Raw genomic sequence first — 23,628 nt, forward strand, 5'->3', positions numbered from 1 at the left:
AGAGCAAAGGAATTGCTTGTGTGGTTGTTCTTTCTTGCTCATGGTTTGAAAGTTTTTTTTGGGGGGGGTTGCACATACAGGCACGCGAGAGCGAAGGAACGACCTGTGTTGTTGTTGTTTCTGGCTCACCGTTTGAAAGTTTTTTTTTTTTTTTTTTTGCACGTACGGCTACGCATGTACGGGCATGTACTCGTGTTTTGGAAATCCCCCTTCATTGCTTGCCTTAGCATCTCCACCATCTGGCCCATGTCAAATGGCTTCTGCGGAGCCGATCTGGCATGATCGGGCGCGGCTCCGACAGGGATTGCCAGGTCCTCCGAGGGGGAAATTTGATGCAGGGGGTGCCCCAGCATTGTCGCTGTCACAGTTTCCCCCAATGTTACCTCTGGGTTTGGTTGCAGGGAAAGGTCTTCCTCACAGGTGTTGTCCTGAGCCACGGATTCCTCTAAGATTATTTCAGAACCCACCTGTACCAGCTCGTCATGGTCCGTACGGAAATTTGACTAAAATTTGGATCCTGCTCTTAATTTCAGAGGGAAAAGGAGGGGTAGGGGTGTTGCCAAGCACACCCCCAGTCCGAATCCCGTAAATTTCTCAATGGGGGGAAAGGGGTTTGAGGTCCCACTCCTGACACCAAACTATTGCGGGCCAGGGTCCGGTGGCGAGAACGACCACTGGGTGGGGGAAGTTGTCACGGACAATTCCGTGACACGGCGGGTCGCTTAACTGAATGTGGACACCAATATCTCAACCGCGTGGCATCGGGTCTTTTTGTCGAGAATCAATTTACCTAATTAACCAGGCGGTTTCGACGACCGGGGAACCACGCCATTGGTACGCCTCGCCCGAACCGGATCACTCCACCAACTACGGTAGAGTACCAACTACGAACTACCAACTCCGGATCGGATGCAGCCGAGTGGAACTACCAAGGACATACCGGCAAGAATGAACAGATTATCGGGGATAAAGACCCGGCTAAACTCAGATCCAAACCATGCTGGACCAATGAAGGAAAAGACAAAAACGAACTGGGAACATTTCTGCAATCATTTACTTACATGAGGCGAGGAAAAACATGTGGTGCAGGAACAACTTTATTGGTGTGTTATGCAGGGGAATGAAGAGAGATGTTGTGCAACAATTTTACAGTAACTTACAAAAGAGGACACAGAGCAGACTTGTCACGAGAATAATACAGGCAAGAATTACAATGATCAAAAACTTATACAATAATACTTAAAGGACAGGCGCCACACACTCAGACACACACTCAGACAAAATAAACCCAGTTGAATGGCAAAAGACTTTTGCAGCCAGGGAGGGAGCTGTGGTCGCAGTTCTATTGGTACCTGAACATTCCGAGTGAAGGGACGCTCCGTGGTGTGGCACCCGACAAAGGTCGTGCAGTTCGACCCACAGCCGCATGTGTGGAGACCGTGTCTGCGAAGGAGCCTGGGTGGAGAGCACAGAGTCCAAGGTAGAACGGGGTAGCAGACAGGACCCAACGAGAGACCCAGTCAAGGTCGGGTGTACTCGGACCAGCACAACAGACGGGTCGCCGAGGCGAGATGTGGGCAGGCCCTCCGTGATCATGACCTTCCTTCTTCAACCAACAACCAAGGGACCAACTCAACCAACGACGTTCCTTCTTTCTCTGCAACCAGCCAACGAACCCACTGAACTCTCTCACTCAACCAACAACGAACTCTCCGACTCTCTCACTCTACCCTGAGGATGGTGTCGTAATTTATAGATCCCCAAAGTCGGGGAGGGGCCTTGTCGAAGCTGACGTCACCGTCCGCCCTGATTGGACAGGGCCTTCATGGGGACCGCCCTTTCTGGGAGCGATTTCGGCCAGGCAAGGAAAGCCCGCACACTCCACGCGTGTTTGAGGAAGGTGGATGGTGGTACAACCATGATTGAATTGGAACGTTTGGGGAAGCCGAACAGGAACTGCAGACGTGAAGATTCTGCCTCAGAAAAACGAGGTTCCGGAGACGCAGGTGGACAGTGGATCGTAATGGAGGGGATATAAAGATTCATTAATCTAACTAAAAAAACATCGCAATGCACCCCCTTTTGCTCCCCCACTACACACAAGCAGGGGTTCTATCTGCACATATACTTAATGGCATAACTAACTTCGGGACAACTGTATGTTTTGTATGCATACGGTTCCTAGAACCGTAACAATACTTAAAGAATCTTCGATTTTGGAAGTAATAAGAAAGACGTCATGCAGAGCATGACTTGTCACAATACTTGTGAAATCTCGAAAACGAATTTGGCCAAAAAATATATTGGTGGTTGAATACAGTGACCTGATATGCAAATCCCTCCAAGTTTCACGTAAATCAGATGAAAATTGATGATTATAAAAATTTGTCCTATGTTGACCTCATAAATATAATAGGTGGTTGAATTCAATGACCAAATGTACAAATCCTCTTCAAATTTCAAGTCAATTGGATGAAAATTGAGGATTTTCGAAATTTGACGAGCTGTTGACCTTTTGGCCGATGTTGACCTTTTGACCTCAAAATCAAGAGGCTTCTTGCTTATGACAAACTCCACTGTTTTGTGAAGATCGACCTAAAATTGTGACCTGAGGGCGATTGACATACAAACAGACAACAAGGAGAAAAAGACATAGAATGTCAAAGCCCCTGTGGTTTTAGTAATTTTGCTGTATGCAGTTAAAGTGGTAGTTCATATTTACAAGATTTGTGCATGCGCAACTGACTTGAGTGGTCATGTGATGTATGGAAGATTGCGTATGATTTGGTGATTCGGTCGTGGGTATTATAATGATGTGGGTCAAGTAGTTATATTGCGTACGAGCAAATACAAGCTGTCAGTTTCCTGGTGGGGAAGTTAAGTTAAGGGGTAGGGGGGGGTAGAAAGAGGGTGTGGAGAGGAGGAAGGAATTCAAGTGGGAAATTAAAGAAATTCAATTCAAAAATATATCAAGGAACAGAACACAAAATGTCGGTCTTTCCTTCACAGCCAGAACAAACATGGCGAACATGAGGTTGGATGGATGTTATCGATATTAAAACGAGGAGTCGGATTATGAAAGCAAATTGCACAAAAATGTTAAACAAAAGGATGTCCTGTAAAAAATGAAATTGCACATTTTCAGCGAATGAGACACCTCCAGAGGCACCCTCCGCATGGCACTGCGGGGCCCAACAAAGGCGCAAACGTACGTCTAATCGATGTTACATTGAAAGTGCGGGTACTTTTACCGAAACAAACAATGAAACAGTCACAATTAAAAAACTGTTGAAAAGGATTGACTGCCTTGGCATTCAATTAGCAATCACTGAACCATCATATTAAACACACACCAAACATCCATCCATCCATCCATTGAGACCATACTCTGTGTAGAGCGTCGGTGCTGCCGAAGCAGTCTCCTGGGCTATTAGGAGGGAGTATGGTGAGAGGGGAGAGTAAAGGGAGAAGGGAGAGGGGGAGAGTAGAGAGAGGAGGGTGAGGGGGAGAGTACAGGGAGAAGGGTGAGAGGGAAGTTTGGAGGGAGAATGGTGAAAAGGGAGAGTAGAGGGAGAAGGGCGAGGGGGGAGTTTTTGTGAAAGGTGAGAGGGAAGCTTGGAGGGGGAAAGAGTGTGAAGGTTGCTTTGCGAGGGAGGGTTGAGAGGGAAGCTTTGAGAGGGAGGGTAGACAATGAGAGCAGGCACGGACAAGGGGCAGGGGGACGATGGGCGAGGTGGGGGCAGGGACGTGTGTGCGTTCAACATTGGGTTTTTACAACCTAAATGGCCCCCAGTCAGCCATCTTTGATCGAATCACAAAACAAAATGATGTGCATTAAATGATGTATAGCATTAAACGTTGTCATTGTGCCAAGTTTGAACAAAATCAGTCCATACATGTCCGAGATATGGCTGCGGACGGACGCACGGACGGACGAGACCAACCCTCCAACGGGGGCTTATAAGCACATGACCAATCGATATACTTGAAAAAATATCTTTGATTTTTCATAAGTAACAAACAGACAGAGATGAAAACAGAACCTGCATCCACCTTCGGTGAGGTCGGTAATTATCCGAGTTATATAACCACAATGTATGATACAGTGTCCCAAAAGTCACCGAGGGATTTAGAAATTAAACAACATTTCTGTTTTTTAAAATAATTTATGATTATTTTTATACCAAAAGAAAATGTACAAAATGGAGATAAATTTGCTTTATTTATGAAAAATGATGCAGCTCCTCCATTTTCTGCTTCGCAGAGACGGGCTCTTTCGACAGCATTTTCCATAACAGCGGACAATAACTCTGGTTGAAGCCCTCCAATTTCTGCACAGATGTTGTCCTTGAGTTGCTGAATTGTTTAGGGCTTATTGATGTATACACGCTCCTTTAGGTAACCCCAAAGAAAATAACCGGGAGGCGTCAAATCAGGAGGACGTGATGGCAAAGAAATTTCTGAATTTCGCGAAATTATTCGGTGTCCATGCTCTTTGGGTGAGAATAATTGATTGATGAAATTTAAAATAAAATTCCACGGTTTTCGTTTTGTTCAGTTGTGAATTTTTCCATGGGTAATTTCCAAATGTTATTCTAAATTCTGAAAAGAAAAGAAAAACAAATTATTGAAAAACAGAAATGTTATTTGATTTCTAAGTCCCGAGGTGACTTTTGGGACACCCTGTATATTGTTGTGGTTGAGGAAATTCACAAACCACCATTCAGATCCCGTAGGTGAGATATCTCTGTAAGTACATGTGTAGTTAGCCCCAAACCCGTTGTTTAGAGGGAATAACTGTCATTCATTCGGGCTGCGACCCTTTAAGATAGCTGTTTTTCTGTTCTATCTTTATTTTGAACCAACCACATCTCAACCGCCATCACACAACAACCACCAACCGCAACGCCGCTTCACAACAACAACAACGCCAACAGCCACGGCCTTTACCTTCACAACTCGCTCTCGCAACCATCGCATCACCGCCATTCCAAGCGTCGCCATGGCCATCACCTCCACAATAAACCCTCCACCACCACCTCTCCTCCTTCTGCGGCCATTCCCGCGCCGCTTGTGAACGCCGAGCGTCAGGCTGTCCTGGCCTCATGCGGGGCGCGCGCCGAGCAGCGGGTGCAAAAAGCGGCCTTTCCGAGGGGAAGTCGGATCAGGAATGATTCACGCCCACTTCCGATCCCTCCAATCATTAAGCGCGGGGCGATTTGGCCCTGCCTCCAGGAGCGTCGGAGTAGAATCGATATATGCAAATTCGCGGATCAGGAATGATTCACGCCCACTTTTCCTCCGTCCAATGGGCGCGCGTGGCTCCGCCCCCGAGCCCATCCTGATCCGAAAATCTGCATATGGTTTCTCCTGCTGCACTATAAAGCGCCGAGCGCGGGACGAGTTGAGTCAGTTTCTGTTTCGGGCTCGGGCGAGTTGTGGTGGCGGCGAAGTGTGGCAGCAGCAGTCAAGACGGGTCTGGAGGAGAGTCGGTCTGTCGGGGTTGGGAGTCTGTCGGGGAGCTGCAGAGAGGAGAAGCGGGGAACGCGGTCGAGGGCGCAGTGGAGTCGCTCGTCGCGGGACCCAAGCAAGCCAGCTATCCTCTTTCCCCAGAGCATCAACAACCCCCCTGTTTCCCCCTGCGCTGAGATAGTGTGAAAAGGGGGCCCCGTTCCCACCCCATTCCAAGCAGTGCCAACGAAACCCACAGAGGAGCGCGGAGTCGGGGCACCGCCGCGACATTTGCGGCTCATCACAAGACGGGTAGGCTCTACCCGGTCTCGCGCCCACAGCCCCGTCTGTCCCCTTGTATTTGAGGGTGGCCCCTTTTCTTTTGCTTTGGAGCATATGTGTTGTCGGCGCCGTCTGTAAAGTAAAACTGTGTAAGTGTTGCCGTGTGCTCGCGTAGTCGGTAGTCGATCTGCATTGTTGTGTTCCTTTTGTTACATTTGCTTTTGGTGCATAATTGTTGTAATTGTATATGTGTGCTTTCCGTTTGCCGCGGAATAAATGTGCCTCATGTTGAACTGTTTTTCCCGTTTCGCTTCGTCTTTTCTTTAATTGAATCTCCATCTTACTTCACGTAAAGGGTTGGCAGTGGGCTAAATACGCCCGATAATTAATCGGAACCGTCGAGGTTGACGATAACACCGCTCGGTTATCCCGATAGTACGGAACGGGTCGCTTAAAGTGGCCCGTGTCCGAAGTCGACCTGCGATCGCCTGGTCTACCCTCCGTGTGGGTACTTAGGTAGGTCGAATTTGGCGAACAACCCTATCCCAGGCGGGGGGCCGATTGGCAAGATCGTGGTGAGGCCGAAAGGCCCACCCGTGACTAGTTCCCGGCGTTAGTCCGAGAGGGTCGCGACGGAATTGTCCGTCCAGTGGGCGACGTGCCGCGATTCAAGTTACGTGGCCGCTCGCATGCCGGCGGGCGCGAATTCGCAATAACATATATATATATATATATATATATATATATATATATATATATATATATATATATATATATATATACATAATTGTGGGCATCAGCTGACTGGATGTGTGTCACAGCACCATTCAGCAAGAACAACAATAACACAAAGCTTTGGATCACATTGCATGATCTGAAAGAGACACATTTTACCTTAAAAACAAACACCAAAATCGAGTCAGAGTAAATGATAAGCAATGGATGACAAAAAGAGGAAGTCACCTTGAGGCCCGTGAGACCACAAAAGAGAGCATCGGGAGCAGCGTGCCAAAAGAGAGAGTTGGCGCACAAAGTTCGTGTCACCAACCATTCGCGTATTATGAAATAAAATTTTGTACAAAAACAGTGAGCACGAAGTGTGAACATTTAGAATTGTAATTGAAAAGTTTTTATGTGTGCAAAACAATAAATGTAGTGTTCCTCAAATATGAACGAGATCAGAGATTTATTGTGTAGAAAACGTGCTCAATGTGACAACCTCGGAACTTTGTACATTTCACTTATGCACAGTGCTTCCTCGCTGTTCTGTCGATAGGCAACCTTCAGTCACCTTGTGAACTTGTCCAAAATCACATGGAACAGTTTTTCCAAATGATTCTTTAATGATATGGGCACTACGATATGGGTCAGGACGCTTTCTGCCACTAACCCTCACTGCAGGGATCCAACGTGCAAATAAAAGGACAACATCGCTATTCCGTGGCCACCCTGTGCATGTATATATGATGGGAGAATCAGGTGCTCGGTGCAGGTGTGGTAAGACTTTCGTCTATACAAGTGTGTGTGGTGAATCGAAAATCATGGTGTAGTCACAGTGGCTTACGCTTGCTTGCTAAAATGATGATCTTCTCAGTGATCAGATGCTCCTCCGTGTCGGATCGGCTGAGCCTGCCATTTTCTTGGAACTCGTGTTTTTGCAGGAGATCACGAAGAGGAGGTGCATCTGGCAGCACAAGAGAACTGACATTCGGGGAATGAGACAAGCGCAGCTCACTCAGTATGTGCGCTCTGAGGGAGGCGATCCTCCAAGCCTTGCTCCGATTGTGCATGAGAGAACAAGAGGGGGCACACGCAGATGTCGCCACCTCAACGTCATCGTGCTGTGTATACAAGTCGTGGGTGCGTGCGGCGCACAAGATCTCCCACACAGGCAAGAGGCTCAGTATGCACAGTTTGAGCAGGTGAGCCATGGTGTTGGAAGGACGCTGAGCAAGGGGAGTGTGGGCTGCGCTATAAGATTAGTCCTCGTAGTTGGTGGGTTTTAGGGCGGGAACACAGAGCAGATTATATTTCAGGTTCAAGGGGGTGAGATTGCATCGTCCCTCAAGAACCGGGTCTGAAAGCATTTTGGTATTGCAGCTGTAAAGAAGAAAAATGATGAAGCAGGTGTTGTGTGCACCGATCTAAGTTTATAAAACTGTGAATCACATCTCCCTTTGACTCCATTGTGTTTTCCCAAATCCATTTGTTTTGGCAAAAGAACATATTGATAATGCAAGAAAGTTTGGGTTAGGGTTCGAGTTCTTGCTTTTTAAAGGTTTGAGGGTTGTTGGTTTTTTTTTAGGGTCACATTGCCTTGCTAACCCTGACCTCAACCACGACCCTCTTACCAGTTGTTACATTTGTGATTATGCAACACCTGTTTACTCTTGGTAATGTTATACTTGTGGTCTTTTGGATTAATTTATATTGTGCTTTTGATTCTCTTTATGTGAACATTTAAAAATAGCAGAGAATATGAAATATTTAATACCCCCAATCCCCTTAACTCCTTTATCATGTACGTCACCTATCTCGACAGAGGCATCTTTCCTCACCTTTGCCATGAACTAGGGACACATGGCACACAAAATCCAGCTGATCTTGGCTAACACATGTTATCGCTTGTTAGTCCAAATGACATTTGGCTACACAGTCCCATAAGAATGGAAGAGCGATTTTTACCTCCACATGGCCAGATATATACTTGTATATATTGACTTGTTTATATATATATATATATATATATATATATATATATATATATATATATATATATATATATATATATATGCTTTAATTGCCTTGTATATATGTGCTTTAATTGACTTGTAGAAATGTGCTTTAATTGACTTGTAGAAATGTGCTTTCCTTCCCTCATAATATGTATGTACATATATATATATATATATATATATATATATATATATATATATATATATATATATGCTTTAATTCCCTTGTATATATGTGCTTTAATTGACTTGTAGAAATGTGCTTTAATTGACTTGTAGAAATGTGCTTTCCTTCCCTCATAATATGTATGTACATATATATATATATATATATATATATATATATATATATATATATATATATATATATATATATTGTTGCGGGCCGGGGACACGTGGCGAGAGCAACCGCTAGGTGGGGGAAGTTACGTCGTCTCCCACCAGACTCCCGGAATTGTAGGCCGTCGCGCCGGATAATTCCGTGACGCAGCGGGTCGCTTAGCCGACCGTGGACGCCAATACCTCCACCGCGTAGCGTAGGGTCTTTTTGTATAGAACCAATTTACCGAATTAACCATGCAGTGTCATCTACCAGGGAACCATGCCCTCGGTACGCCTTGCCCGAACCAGTTCACTCTACCGACTACGGTAGAGTACCAACTACCAACTCCGGATCGGATGCAGCCGATCGGAACGACCAAGGACGTACCGGCTCAAATTAACAGATTATCGGGGATAAAGACCCGGCTAAAAACTTAGATCCGAACCATGCTGGACCAATGAAAGAAAAGACGAAAACGAACTTGGAACATTTCTACAATAATTTATTTACAATAAAGTGAGGAAAGTTATGTGGTACACGTAACAGGTTTATTGGGGTGTTAAGTAGGGGAAGATGAGAGAAAGATGTAGTGCAACAATTTTACAGCAACTTATAAAGCAGACACAGAGCAGACTTCTCATGAGAATAATACAGGCAAGATTTACAAGGTTCGAATAACTTATACAGTTTCTACTTAAAGACAGCGCCACACACTCAGACACACACTCGGACAAAATAAACCCAGTTGAATGGCAAAGGACTTTTTCAGCCAGGGAGGGAGGGAGTTGAGGTCGCAGTTCTCAGTCCCTGAGTTGCGGGGAAAGGAATGCTCCGTGGTGCGGCACCTGTCAATGGCCGTGCGGCTCGGTCCACGGCCGCCCGCGTGGAGACCGTGTCGGCAAAGGAGCCCGGGTCGAGTAGAGCAGAGTCCGAGGCGGGGATCAAGTTTCCAGCTTACTCCCAAGACGACTCATTTTCCAGCTCACTCACTCTCCCTCTCAGCACTAATGCAACCGACTCTCTCAGACCCTACACTGAGGATGGTGTCGTAATTTATAGATCTCCCTCAGCTGGGAGGGGCCTTGGTGAAGCCGACGTCACTGTTCGCCCTGATTGGACGGAGCTTCCATGGGGCCACCCTTTCGGGGCGGGATTTCGGCCGTACCGGGAAGCCCGCCGACTCCACATGTGCGGACTCGCCAAAAAGGAACTACTGCAAGAGGATTTTGCCTTGGACAGCGAGTCGCCGGTTAGGCGAGTAGGTGAACAAGCGTTTGTTGAACATATGCAAGAGGAAGGGACTGTGGTTCATAATGGAGGGGATATGAAGATTTATTAATCTAACTCAAAAAACATCGCAACACACCCCTTTGATTTCCCACTAAACACAAGGAGGGGTACTATCTACACATATACTTAACGGCATAACTAATTTCAGGGCACCTGTATGTTTGTATGCATACGGTTCTTAGAACCGTAACAATATATATATATATATATATATATATATATATATATATATATATATATATATATATATATATATATATATATATATATATATCTTCTTCCTCTTTCGGCTTGCTCCCGTTAGGGGTCACCATAGCGGACCAACTGTCTCCATTTCGCTCTATCCTCCACATAACAACCCCACTGCCATCTCTCCTAAGCACTTCCATGCCTCCACTAGCACAATTTCCACTGGTACCCTGCTGACCACCGGTACTGGTGGCGGTCGTTGGTAACCCGGGCCTCGACCGATCCGGTATGGAAATTCGTTTTGTTGTCCGCATAATGATTTGGCATAGGTTTTTACTCCGGATGCCCTTCCTGACGCAACCCTGGTCGCCTCTTACGACACACAGGGATATGGTACACCTATTCTAACCGGGGCATACACCGGGCCCAGTACAACTGGTGCTCATTTCGCCGACCTCGGAAGGATGGCAGGCTGAGTCAACCCCCTGGTGTTTTCGACTTGGTTTATATATATATATATATATATATATATATATATATATATATATATATATATATATACACATATATATATATATATATATATATATACACATATACACATTATATATATATATATATATATATATATATATATATATATATATATATATATATATACATATACATACATATATTAATTCAGTGTCCCAACGGGGCTTGAACTCAGGACCTCTTGGGTCCCAAGCCACTGCCCTTACCACTGCGCCAACACCAGGCGTATATATATATATATATATATATATATATATATATATATATATATATATATATATATATATATATATATATATATATATATATATATATATATATATATATATATATATATATATATATATATATATATATATATATATATATATATATATATATATATATATATATATATATATATATATACACACACATACATACATACATACATACATACATACATGGGCATTAATTGAATGTATTGATGTGCTTTGCTTCTCATATATATATATATATATATATATATATATATATATATATATATATATATATATATATATATATATATATATATATATATATATATATATAGTTGCGGCCACAGGTACCGAGACACCAGGTTGTCACTCAGGAGGATTAATCCCTGGTTGTCCTCAATAGAGCCGGACCTGGGGCCACCGCTCACAATTGACGTTGCGGTACGGTGGGTTGTTTTAGAACCATGAACGCCACCAAGTTAACCACGAGTTCCAGTGTCCACCGTCTAATTATTCCGTTTAACGAGAGGTCACGTGGTTACTTGAGCGGGGAGCGCGCCCTCGGTAAAGCACCAATGTTATCTCGATTAGATTTTAATTCGGGCGGCCGTGCGTTTTAACCGCTGGTGCGTGCAGACTATTTTGGGTCAAATCTGTGGTAAATACCTCCCAGTCTATCTCGGTTCGAACAATGCTAGACCAATGAAAGGAAAGGACAAACACAGACAGGTTGGAAATCGACAAATGATTTATTATTAATAAAATAAATAAATAAAAAGAACTTTTTATTTGCTGAGGTAAATAAAGAATGAATTTCAAAGCAAAATCAATCAAAATGCCTGGAAAGAGACAAGGAGCAGATGCTTATCGGGGATTGACTAAGTTGCAGCTAAACACAGACATGGGTACCCAACAGATCATTCAAGGAGGGGGGGGAGGGGGAATCGTCTCGCTCACCAGAGAGAAGTCATCCGTGAAGTGAAAACATCCTGAAATGTGTGCGTGTGTGTCACGTCCGTCGCCAGCATCCAGCCTTGCCGTGCACCCTCTCGCGAACAGCCTTGAACGCCAGTCGATGTTCCCTTTAATTCCCTCATACTTGAATGCCTTCTCAAGCTTACTTCTCGTTCTCTTCTCCCTCCCTGGCTTTCTTTCACCCCAATTTCTTTCGCCTCCACTTTCCCTCTCACTTTCCTCTCTCTCTCCCGCTTTTTTCTCTTCAGAACGTACCTCTCGCTTGTTTTTATATCTCCGGGCCGTCTTCACGGGTGCAGTCCGCCCCAAGCTCACCCCGCCCCACTTGCGCACGGTTACCATGACGACCCGTGCACTCTCAAAAAAGGCGGGCGTCGGAGCTCGGGAAAGATTGTTGTTGAGGAAGAATGAGGGCGGGCTTCAGAGCTCGTGAAAGAAATGTGTGTAACCGTTTCTGTTGTAAAGAAAAAAGCTTCCCATATAATAAGAGAGGGGATCTATTCTTTTCCCTTCTCAACGCATCACATTTAAGATCCCATTAGACATGGGGATGGGGCTAATCTGAACATGCATTTAAGGAAATAACTGTCTGAGGACCTGGATGTGTGGATGCATTCATCAGACCGGATTCTGAAATCCGTAACAATATATATTTATATATATATATATATATATATATATATATATATATATATATATATATATATATATATATATATATATATATATATAATATATTGCCGGCAGGGTCGGGTGAGAAGACCACTAGGTGGGGGAAAGCTACGTCGATTCCCACCAGACTCCCCAGAATTGTCGGCCATCGCTCATGGATAATTCCGTGACGCGGCAGGTCGCTTAACTGACCGTGGACGCCAATAACTAAACTGCGTGACTTAGGGTCCTCCTATCAAGAATCGGGTTACCTAATTAACCACATGGTTTAACCACCGGGGAACCACGCCTTCGGTACTCCTTGTCCGAACCGGATCACTCTACCAACTACGGATCACCTTTCCGGATCGGATGCAGCCGAGCGGCACTGTCAAGGATGTACCGGCTCGAAGGAACAGATTGTTGGGTTTAAAGACCCGGCTAAACTTAGATCCGAACCATGTTGGACCAATGGAGGAAAAGACAAAGGCGAGCTGGGAACATTTCTGCACCAATTATTTATTTACAATAAGCGAGGAAAAGCATGTGGCACAACAAAGGTTTATTGGGGGTGTAATGCAGGGAAAGATGAGAGAGGTGTGGGGTGCGGCAATTTTACAAGAAACTTACAAAGGAGACACAGTGCAGACTTGACGTGATTATTAATAAAAGCAACAATCACAACAATAAAAGATCTTATACAGGCTTACTTAACGGACAGGCGCCAACACTCTCAGACACACACTCAGACAAAGTAAACCCAATTGTGAAAGGGACTTTTGCAGCCAGGGGGGGGGGGAGGGGGACGAGGGAGTTGAGGTTACAGTTTCTCGGTACCTGAGTGTTTCGGGGGAGGGATGTTCCGTGGTGCAGCACCCCACAAAAGTTGTGTAGTTCGGTCCACAGCCGCACGAGTGGTAATCGTGTCTGTAGCAGGAGCCCGAGTGGAGAAGAGCGGAGTCCAAGGCCGAGAATGGAGCAGTAGACAGGACCAGGTAAGAGGCCTGGTCGAGGTCGTGTCGGCGGGGACCAGTACAGTAGGCGGGCCGTCGCGGCGGGACGTAGGCAGAGCCAAGCCGCAGGAACACTTTCACAACAACTCCTTCAATTCTCCACTTTCCAACCGACTTCTCACGCCTTCGGACCTTCTTTCAACCAACTCCCATCGACTTCTTCCTTTTAATCAACAACAACCGACTTCTTCCTTTCAATCTACCAACAACCACCGACTTCTTCCTTTCAATCTGCAACAACTCCTTCCACTGAGGATTGCTCCGTACTTTATAGATCCCGGAGCTCGGGGTGGAGCCATGGCGAAACCGACGTCAGTGTCCGATCCGAGCATTCCGATTGGACCAGCCCTTCATGTGGTCTGCCTTTCTGGGCGGTGTTTCAGCCAGACGCTAGTTTGGCCCGCCCATGCCACGCATGTCTGGGTTTGGGAAGGTGGATGGTGGCGCAGCTTCCATAGCGAACGTCGGGATTTTTCCTCAAAAAACGAGACTCCGGATACAGCGGGTAGACGGTGGTATGCTGTGGCCAGCGAAATGAGGGGAGGAAGCGAGATGAATTTACCTCAGAAAAAGGAGGGAATAAAATAAAAGAGGGAAAAATGATTCATTAATCCAAACTCATAGCCCTTTATTCCTTGCTGTCCCGCAAGACCAAAGGTAGGGATCTATCTGCTCGTGTATTAATGGAATAACTGACTCAGGACAACTGTATATTGTATACATATGGTTCTGAGAACCGTAACAATATGTATGTATGTATATATAACTATATATATATATATATAACTATATATATATATATATATATATATATATATATATATATATATATATATGTGCTTTAATTCAGTTCATGTATAGGCCAAAGCTTGCTTGTCTCCCGACTGGGTCGAGGTCATAACAATGTAACAACGGTGGCATATGGCAGCTGAGGTTATCGATTATGTGAACCTCTGTCGAGGACCCAATTTGTTGATCAATGTTTTTTTTAGTTTCTTCTCCAATGAGTACCATCAGAAATGGATGTTTAGTTTTTTTGTCGTGACCAATCAATTTGCTATCTCTCGCCAAGCCAGCCGTTCCTGAGCAATCATTTCATTGGAGTGCTTGCTTGAGTGTTTAAGCCACTTGCCGAGCGCCTTGCAGTCGATTAGCGGTACAGTTCGTGTCCCGATCGGGAAATATATTCTGCAGTTGCTACAAGGTAGAGGTACATTATTTTAAATGGTTATATGATTTCTCTTTTTGAGTTTCAAATGAAAATATTGTTGTGGGCCGGGGGTCGGTGGCGAGAATGACCACTAGGTGGGGAAAGCTTGCGTCGTCTCCCACCAAACTCCACAGAATTGTAGGCCGTCGCTCGGATAACTCCACGAGCCAGCGGGTCGTTTAACCGATCGTGGATGCCAATATCTCAACCGTGTAGCGTAGGGTCTATTTGTCGATAACCAATTTACCTAATTAACTACGCAATTTCGACTACCAGGGAAACCACGCCCTCGGCACGTCTTGCTCGAACCGGGTCACTCTAGCGACTGCGGTAGAATTCCAACTACCGACTACCAACTCCAGCTCAGGTGCAGCCAAGCGGAAACTGCCAAAGCCGTGCCGGCTGGAATGAACAGATTATCGGGGATAAAACCCCGCCTAAACTCAGATCCGAACCATGCTGGACCAATGAAAGAAGGGACGGAAACGAACTGGGAACATTTCTAACAAGTTTTATTTACAGTAAATGAAGACACAAAGCAAGGCTTAATGCGAATATGCAAGAAGTATTTACAATGATCCAAAAACACTTATTCAGCTCTACTTAAAGACGGGCTCACACGCAGACACACACACACACACACACACACACACACACACACACACACACACACACACACACACACACACACAAATGAAAATAAACCCAGAGTTCTTGAATGGACCCTCGCAGCTGAGGAGAGAGACAAGCTGGGGGTCAGAGTTCGGTTGGGTACCTGGTCGTTAGAGAAAGGGGGTACTCCGTGCTGTAGCACCTGACAATGGTCGCTGGTTTGGTCCTCAGTCATTCGTGTGGGACTCGAGGTTCATGGCGGAGTTCGGATAGTGAGTAGCAGGGTCCATGGAGGGGGGGGGGTCGGGGTCGCTCTTTCCTTCCTTGTAGAGGGCCAGCAGAGACACGTTCGCCGACCTTCTGTTCAACCCTTGTGACAGCAAAAACCCACCAAAACTCTCCAAAAGGAACCATCAAAAACTCTCCAGGACCCCCAAAAGACTTTCCAAGACCCCAAAAAGACCCCTGCATCAGAGAGTGCTCGGTAATTTATGGACCTCCCTCAGCGGGGAGGGATCTTGGTGAACACACCTCGCTGTCCGCCTTTGATTGGACAGGGTCCCAGGGCATACCTTTCCAGGGTGGGGCCTTGGCCCCTGCCGGGAAACCCCAGCCACTCTTCCATGTGGGTTCATATCTGACAAGCAACAGTATCAACATTGCAACGGCCCCTGTCGGGAAACCCCAGCCACTCTTCCACGGGGATTCATGAAAGGTCGTGGTGGTGAAACTGTCTCGAACATCCTCAGGAATCTGTCTCAGGCAAAGGTGCGCTGTGGCCCACGAACCGAGGGCTGCAAGCGCGATGGTTCCGTGGATGGTAATGGGCCGAGGGGTCATGCAGATGGGATGGTTACTAGATGGCTTGTTGGAGGGTTCGTTGGATGTAAAGATTTAATAACCTAACTTATAATAAATCGGAACGCATGCCTTTGATACTCCCACTAGACAAAAGGAAAGGGATCTGAGAACACACATACTTTAATGACATAGCTGACTTTTGGAACATCTGTATGTTGAATGCTTATGGTTTCCAGTTCCATAACACTACCCCCTTCCCCCCCCCCTTTTTATAGACTCGACCTGAGTCGTTAATTTTTGTGTGGCATGCAGGTGTAGTTTCCCCAAGTACATTTTACCTACGGATCCCTGATTGCGACATTTTGAATACATGTCCCAAAAATAAATAACCTAGTGTGTTGCGTAACTAAACTCGCAGATTCACTCAGACAACTTAACTTCATTGCCAGTGCTAAACAAACAACAGGTGGGTTAAAATTATGTACACTCCTAATATTTACACTACCATGGCTCAGGACCTGTGATTTGAGGAGAGAAACCACAGCAAAGTTGACATTGGTGGGTGAGTGCACACCAGGTATTGATGGTTAGATGTCTTTAGGGCCGTCAAAGGTCCCTTGATTGTCGTTGAATTCTTCTTTTTTGTTTTGTTTTTAGCTGCTGGAGGCAACTCACCCTAACACGGCAGGCCATACGCCGTCTCACAGGACATTTGAACTGGCCTTTATGCAACAAGATCTCCGGGCTCCTCAGTGCAGTCCCCGGTCCATTCGAACTGGCCTTCATGCAACAACAAGGAGATATCCGGGCTGCTCAAATGCAGTCCCCGGTAATGCGGCTGCCTGCAGGGCAATCCTTGCGAAACACTTTCAGAGATGGTCCTGGAGCACATGGTGAGAGTGGATGACAATGCAAACAAAGGCATGGGCAGGTATGGAGGCAAGGCAAGGCAGGCAAAGCATGGCATGGCAAACGCAGACCAGGCAAGATGCAGTACAACAGGAGGTCGGCACACAAAGCTGGCCGGCCTCGGTCTGGTCTCGTGAGGTTGTGGAGGGAGTGCGGTGGTGCCGGCCGGTCTGAAAACGGGCTTGGACCTACCCTACGGTCTCCCCCCAACCTATTGCCTTTGCCTGTCCTTGTCCATACCCACCCCCATTAGCTTGCAACAACAACAAAAAACAAAAACGAAATTTAGCTTATTTTCATTTTTTTGTATTTTTTTATTTTATTTCTTTCATTTTTATTTATCATTACGTGTGTCCCTAGCCCCTTTATTGTCTTTGTTCGGCTAACCTGTCCTGACCGTCGAGTCCCAATCCCTAAGATCCTTTTTGAGGGGATTGAGGAAGAGACTAGCGAATCTGTCTCGAGGCCCAATGCAGCCTGAGAACAACTCCTTCAGATTTCAACATTCTCCCAAGATGAGTCCAGCGGCCTCCGGACACCGAGGGGTGCGCCGGCCCCGCATGCCCGCCCGGGCACCCCCAGTGATCCGCGGTTAGTGCTGGTCAATGCGCCTGCTCCATGGTACACCACGCGGCCCGAGCGATCTGGGCCACACAGCACGCCTCTGCTTGGTGGGGGCTGCATCGAGGCGGAGGCGCAAGAAGATCTCCACCGTCCGCGGGAGACAGTGGTGGCTGTAGTGGCGAGCTAAGATCGACGGTAAGATGTTATTGTAAACCCATGCACAGACCCGAATGAAGAGATGTGCTATGCATGCTGGGTACAGTGCGTGTGGGTCCGTTATTATCCCCCCCCCCTCGCCCCCCGGAGGGAGGGAACGGGATATTGTAATCGTCCGGTATGTTTGTCTGTTTGTTTGTCTGTCTGTCTGTTAGCAACTTTACGGCAAAACAGCTTTCGCAAACACTATCAAATTTAATCCACAGGTGGGCAATGAACCTTGGACGACCCCATTAACTTTTGGGTCCAATTGGATCAAAGGTCAAGGTCAAGGTCACAAAAAGATCAAAATCGTTTTTCGCTCATAACTTCGTCAAAAATGATCTGATATACTTCAAACTAAGCTTGTAGTGAACCTTATTGTATTTGTCACTTATAATCCTACCCATTCCTATAGTGAAAAATGCATATTTGTGAAGATCGGTAGGGTCCGAAGTTTTGGGGGTCATGGTCATCGGTCAAAATTACAAATTTTCCATTAAAACTAAAACATGTTTACGAAAATACAACTTTACGGGAAAACGGCTGGCTCAAACACTGTCAAATTGTATCCACAAGTGGGTAATGAAAGTCTCGAGTCAAAATCGTTTTACGATCAGAACGTTTTCATTTATTTGTTATTTAATATTCTTGTTAGACAAATCAACATAACACAGAATATAAATTGAAAGAATATTTCATTGTTTATTAACAAACACAAATAACAAACCGTTCTCAATACTATATTACATATAGTACACACCTATAATATGGACTGTATATATTGTAACTGTGAAAGTGAAATTATTGTTTATAGTATGGACACGGTTAGCTGTAAACTAGTGGCCAAGTATATCTTAAGTTCATATTGTTTATTGGCTTTCATTTGACACCATGACCTTTGACCTTACGTGGCCTTGAAAGGTCAAAATCATTTTACGGTCATAACTTCGTCAAAAATGGTTTAATTGACTTCAAACTAAGACTAAAATATTCCTTATTCTATTCCTTATAATCAACATTCAGGTTAAGGATGTATCAAATTTAAATTTGATCCCCAAAATAACTTTATGCCTTAAATGGGCGGGATTTGTTGTGCCTGGCACCACTTGTTGTACATGTGGTTATTTATTATGGGGCTGCACCTGTGTCCGCCTTTGTGCTCGTGGTGATTTATCATAGGCGGTGGTGTGCGCGGGGCCGACCCTGATCTGTGTCATGAATTGAAGGAAAGGATTGGATATAATTAGAAGATGGAGATTTGGGTTGAAAAGAGTAAAGATATAGATGTATGTGTGTTTTGGGTGGCTGGCTTGGGATCTTAGGGTCCTGAGTTCAAGACCTATTTGCCGCCAAATTAACACCAGGTGGGGTTGACTCATCCTGTCATCCTTCTGAGGTCGGTGAAATGAGTACCAGTGTACTGGTAATGGTGCATTGCATCAGAGGTACAGCCGTGCCTTCAGCCATTGATGCTAACCGCAGCCTTGTGCTGCTTTCGAAGAAGGAGGATACAAATATGGACATAAGGATGTTGAGGTGGACGTAAGGATGTAAAGGTGGATGTAAGGATGTTGAGGTGGATGTAAGGATGTAAAGGTGGATGTAAGGATGTTGAGCTGGATGTAAGGATGTTGAGGTGGATGTAAGGATGTAAAGGTGGATGCAAGGATGTTGAGGTGGATGTAAGGATGTAAAGGTGGGTGTAAGGATGTTGAGGTGGATGTAAGGATGTTGAGGTGGATGTAAAGACGTAAAGGTGGATGCAAGGATGTTGAGGTGGATGTAAGGATGGTGAGGCGGATGTAAGGATGTAAAGGAGGGTGTAAGGATGATGAGGTGGATGCAAGGATGTTGAGGTGGATGTAAGGATGTTGAGGTGGATGTAAGGATGTAAAGGTGGGTGTAAGGATGTTGAGGTGGATGCAAGGATGTTGAGGTGGATGTAAAGACGTAAAGGTGGATGTAAGGATGTAAAGGTGGATGTTAGGATGTTGAGGTGGATGTAAGGATGTTGAGGTGGATGTAAAGACGTAAAGGTGGATGCAAGGATGTTGAGGTGGATGTAAGGATGCAGAGGTGGATGTAAGGATGTAAAGGTGGGTGTAAGGATGTTGAGGTGGATGCAAGGATGTTGAGGTGGATGTAAGGATGTTGAGGTGGATGTAAGGATGTAAAGGTGGGTGTAAGGATGTTGAGGTGGTTGCAAGGATGTTGAGGTGGATGTAAAGACGTAAAGGTGGATGTAAGGATGTAAAGGTGGATGCAAGGATGTTGAGGTGGATGTAAGGATGCAGAGGTGGATGTAAGGATGTAGAGGTGGGTTTAAGGATGTTGAGGTGGATGTAAGGATGTTGAGGTGGATGTAAGGATGTTGAGGTGGATGTAAGGATGTAAAGGTGGATGCTAGGATGTAAAGGTGGATGTTAGGATGTAAAGTTAAACAAAAGGATGTGAAGTTCGATTTAAACATGTAAAGTTGGACGTTCATGTCAAGGAAGTGAATGTTAAATGAGAATATGCTGATTGGGAGAATGGGGTTAGCATATTTGTTTGAGTAAAATTTTAGATCTAGTTATTGAGACTAGTACAATGTGTTAATGAGTAAAATTATAGATTGAGTTATTGAGACGAGTACAAAGTGTTAATGAGTAAAATTATAGACCAGGCTGGTTCGTACAATGTGTGAATGAGTACAAATGATTACAGATTGTACTAATCAGCCTGGTCCACAATTTTACCAATTAACAATGTGTGAATGAGTAAATGTATAGACCAGGCTGGTTAGTACGATGTGTTAATGAGTAAAATTATCGACCAGACTGGTTAGTATAATGTGTTGATGAGTAAAATTGTAGACCAGAGTGGTTAGTACAATGTGTTAATGAGTAAAATTATAGACCAGTGTGGTTAGTACAATGTGTTAATGAGTAACATTATCAACCAGGCTGGTAAGTATAATGTGTTAATGAGTAAAATTATCGACCAGGCTGGTTCATACAATGTGTGAATGAGTATAATTATCGACCAGACTGGTTAGTATGATGTGTTAATGAGTAAAATTATCAACCAGACTGGTTAGTACAATGTGTTGATGAGTAAAATTATAGACCAGAGTGGTTAGTACAATGTGTTAATGAGTAAAATTATAGACCAGGCTGGTTAGTACAATGTGTTAATGAGTAAAATTATCGACCAGGCTGGTTCGTACAATGTGTGAATGAGTACAAATGATTACAGATTGTACTAATCAGCCTGGTCCACAATTTTACCAATTAACAATGTGTGAATGAGTAAATGTATAGACCAGGCTGGTTAGTACGATGTGTTAATGAGTAAAATTATCGACCAGACTGGTTAGTATAATGTGTTGATGAGTAAAATTGTAGACCAGAGTGGTTAGTACAATGTGTTAATGAGTAAAATTATAGACCAGAGTGGTTAGTACAATGTGTTAATGAGTAACATTATCAACCAGGCTGGTAAGTATAATGTGTTAATGAGTAAAATTATCGACCAGGCTGGTTCATACAATGTGTGAATGAGTAAAATTATCGACCAGACTGGTTAGTATGATGTGTTAATGAGTAAAATTATCAACCAGACTGGTTAGTACAATGTGTTGATGAGTAAAATTATAGACCAGAGTGGTTAGTACAATGTGTTAATGAGTAAAATTATAGACCAGGCTGGTTAGTACAATGTGTTAATGAGTAAAATTATCGACCAGGCTGGTTAGTATGATGTGTTAATGATTAAATTATCGACCAGGTTGGTTCATACAATGTGTAAATGAGTAAAATTATCGATCAGGCTGGTTAGTACGATGTGTTAATGAGTAAAATTATCGACCAGACTGGTTAGTACAATGTGTTGATGAGTAAAATTATAGTCTAGAGTGATTAGTACAATGTGTTAATGAGTAAAATTACAGACCAGGCTGTTTAATACGATGTGTTAATGAGTAAAATTACAGACCAGAGTGGTTAGTACAATGTGTTAATGAGTAAAATTATATCAGTCGTTATTTGGGTGTGGACATGTTGGACCGTGTTACATTAAAATTAACTTTCTCTGCATTATCCTCTCTACCCCAAAACGGACCAGCTCTACCCGAACCATGATGTTTTACCTTCAATCCACCCTCGGGATTTTCCAACAGATTAAATCGGATGCAGGGCGTCATTCCACAGCGGAATTACGTCATCAGGGCAAGGTGATGTCACGCGTCAAACCACCCACGGCTTCTTGTCCGCCGAGTCAGAAGCAAAAGCAGAGACTCCGAACCCAAACGTGTGGGGCGACCCCTGAGGAGGAGGAGGAGGTAAGTGAAGCACATTGAGGGTTCAGGTGGAGTCTGGTGACTTGGAGGTGTGCGGGTACGGTTCGTGTAACGAGACAAGACGCCATTCATGACGAGTGACTCGGGGTTCAGGTTCATGACGATGTGACATGAGGGATTCCGGAACTGATCAAGGCGGGAGTGGAGTGTGTACCCAAAACCTCCGGACTGGTACTGTATACCGATACCTGTTGGTCGGGGAGGAATCGAATGGGATAACAGGGAAACAAATTCACGGCGGGGATCCGCGCATGGTGGAGGAAAACAAAACACACAGCACGTTCTACTGTGGGACGGAAATACCAGGACGTGCGTCACAAACGTCTGTCTTTGTTATTGTGATAGGGTGGTGTGCGAGGGACCAAATCATGTTGATACGGTGGTGTGCGAGGGACCAAATCATGTTGATACCGTGGTGTGCGGGGGACCAAATCATGTTGATACCGTGGTGTGCGAGGGACCAAATCATGTTGATACCGTGGTGTGCGAGGGACCAAATCATGTTGATACCGTGGTGTGCGAGGGACCAAATCATGTTGATACGATGGCGTGCCTGGGACCAAAGCGTGTTGATACGATGGTGTGCGAGGGACCAAAGCATGTTGATACGACGGTGTGCCTGGGACCAAAGCATGTTGAAACGGTGGTGTGCAAGGGAACAAAGCATGTTGATACGGTGGTGTGCGGGGGACCAAAGCATGTTGATATGGTGGTGTACGAAGGACTAAAGCATGTTGATATGATGGTGTGCGAGGGAACAAAGCATGTTGATACGATGGTGTGTAGGGGACCAAAGCATGTTGATACGGTGGTGTGCGGGGGACCAAAGCATGTTGATACGATGGTGTGCAAGGGAACAAAGCATGTTTATATGATGGTGTGCAAGGGAACAAAGCATGTTTATACGATGGTGTGCAAGGGAACAAATCATGTTGAGGTGGTGTGCGAGGGACCAAAGCATGTTGATACTGCTGTTTGTGAGGGAACAAAGCATGTTAATATGGTGGTGTGTAAGGGAACAAATCATGTTGATACGGTGGTGTGTGGGGTACCAAAGCATGTTGATACGGTGGTGTTTGGGGGACCAAAGCATGTTGATATGGTGGTGTGCAAGGGAACAAATCATGTTGATATGGTGGTGTGCGAGGGACCAAAGCATATTGATACTGCTGTGTGCGGGGGACCAAAGCATGTTAATACGGTGGTGTGCGGGGGAACAAAGCATGTTGATACGGTGGTGTGTGGGGGAACAAAGCATGTTGATACGGTGGTGTGCGGGGGACCAAGGCAGGTTGATACGCTGGTGTGTGGGGG

At 45.0% G+C, this 23,628-nt stretch overlaps 2 protein-coding genes across 9 annotated transcripts in view; one reads left to right on the top strand and one right to left on the bottom strand.

The window, feature by feature from the left end:
• The window catches only part of LOC147022492 (growth/differentiation factor 8-like), a 79,307-nt gene extending 71,587 nt beyond the window's left edge, over positions 1-7,720 (bottom strand). For 6 of the 8 annotated variants that reach the window (XM_085893445.1, XM_085893447.1, XM_085893442.1 and 3 more), the window contains exon 1: positions 7,298-7,718. In XM_085893445.1, the coding sequence (XP_085749571.1) occupies positions 7,298-7,664 (367 nt within the window). In that variant the 5' untranslated portion in view covers positions 7,665-7,718. Of the gene's footprint in view, positions 1-7,297 lie in introns of all 8 variants that reach the window. The other 2 variants (XM_085893441.1, XM_085893444.1) reach the window with 2 other exon arrangements.
• Positions 7,444-23,628, top strand: part of LOC147022494 (major facilitator superfamily domain-containing protein 6-like) — a 98,383-nt gene continuing 82,198 nt past the window's right edge. The window contains 3 exon segments of the mRNA XM_085893451.1: positions 7,444-7,655; positions 16,962-17,972; positions 22,135-22,296. The gene's annotated coding sequence lies outside the window, so the exon portion shown is untranslated.

The sequence above is a fragment of the Eptatretus burgeri genome, chromosome 8, assembly GCF_056783735.1.
Source record: "Eptatretus burgeri isolate ZD-2024b chromosome 8, Ebu_testis_v1, whole genome shotgun sequence".
NCBI lineage: Eukaryota > Metazoa > Chordata > Myxini > Myxiniformes > Myxinidae > Eptatretus > Eptatretus burgeri.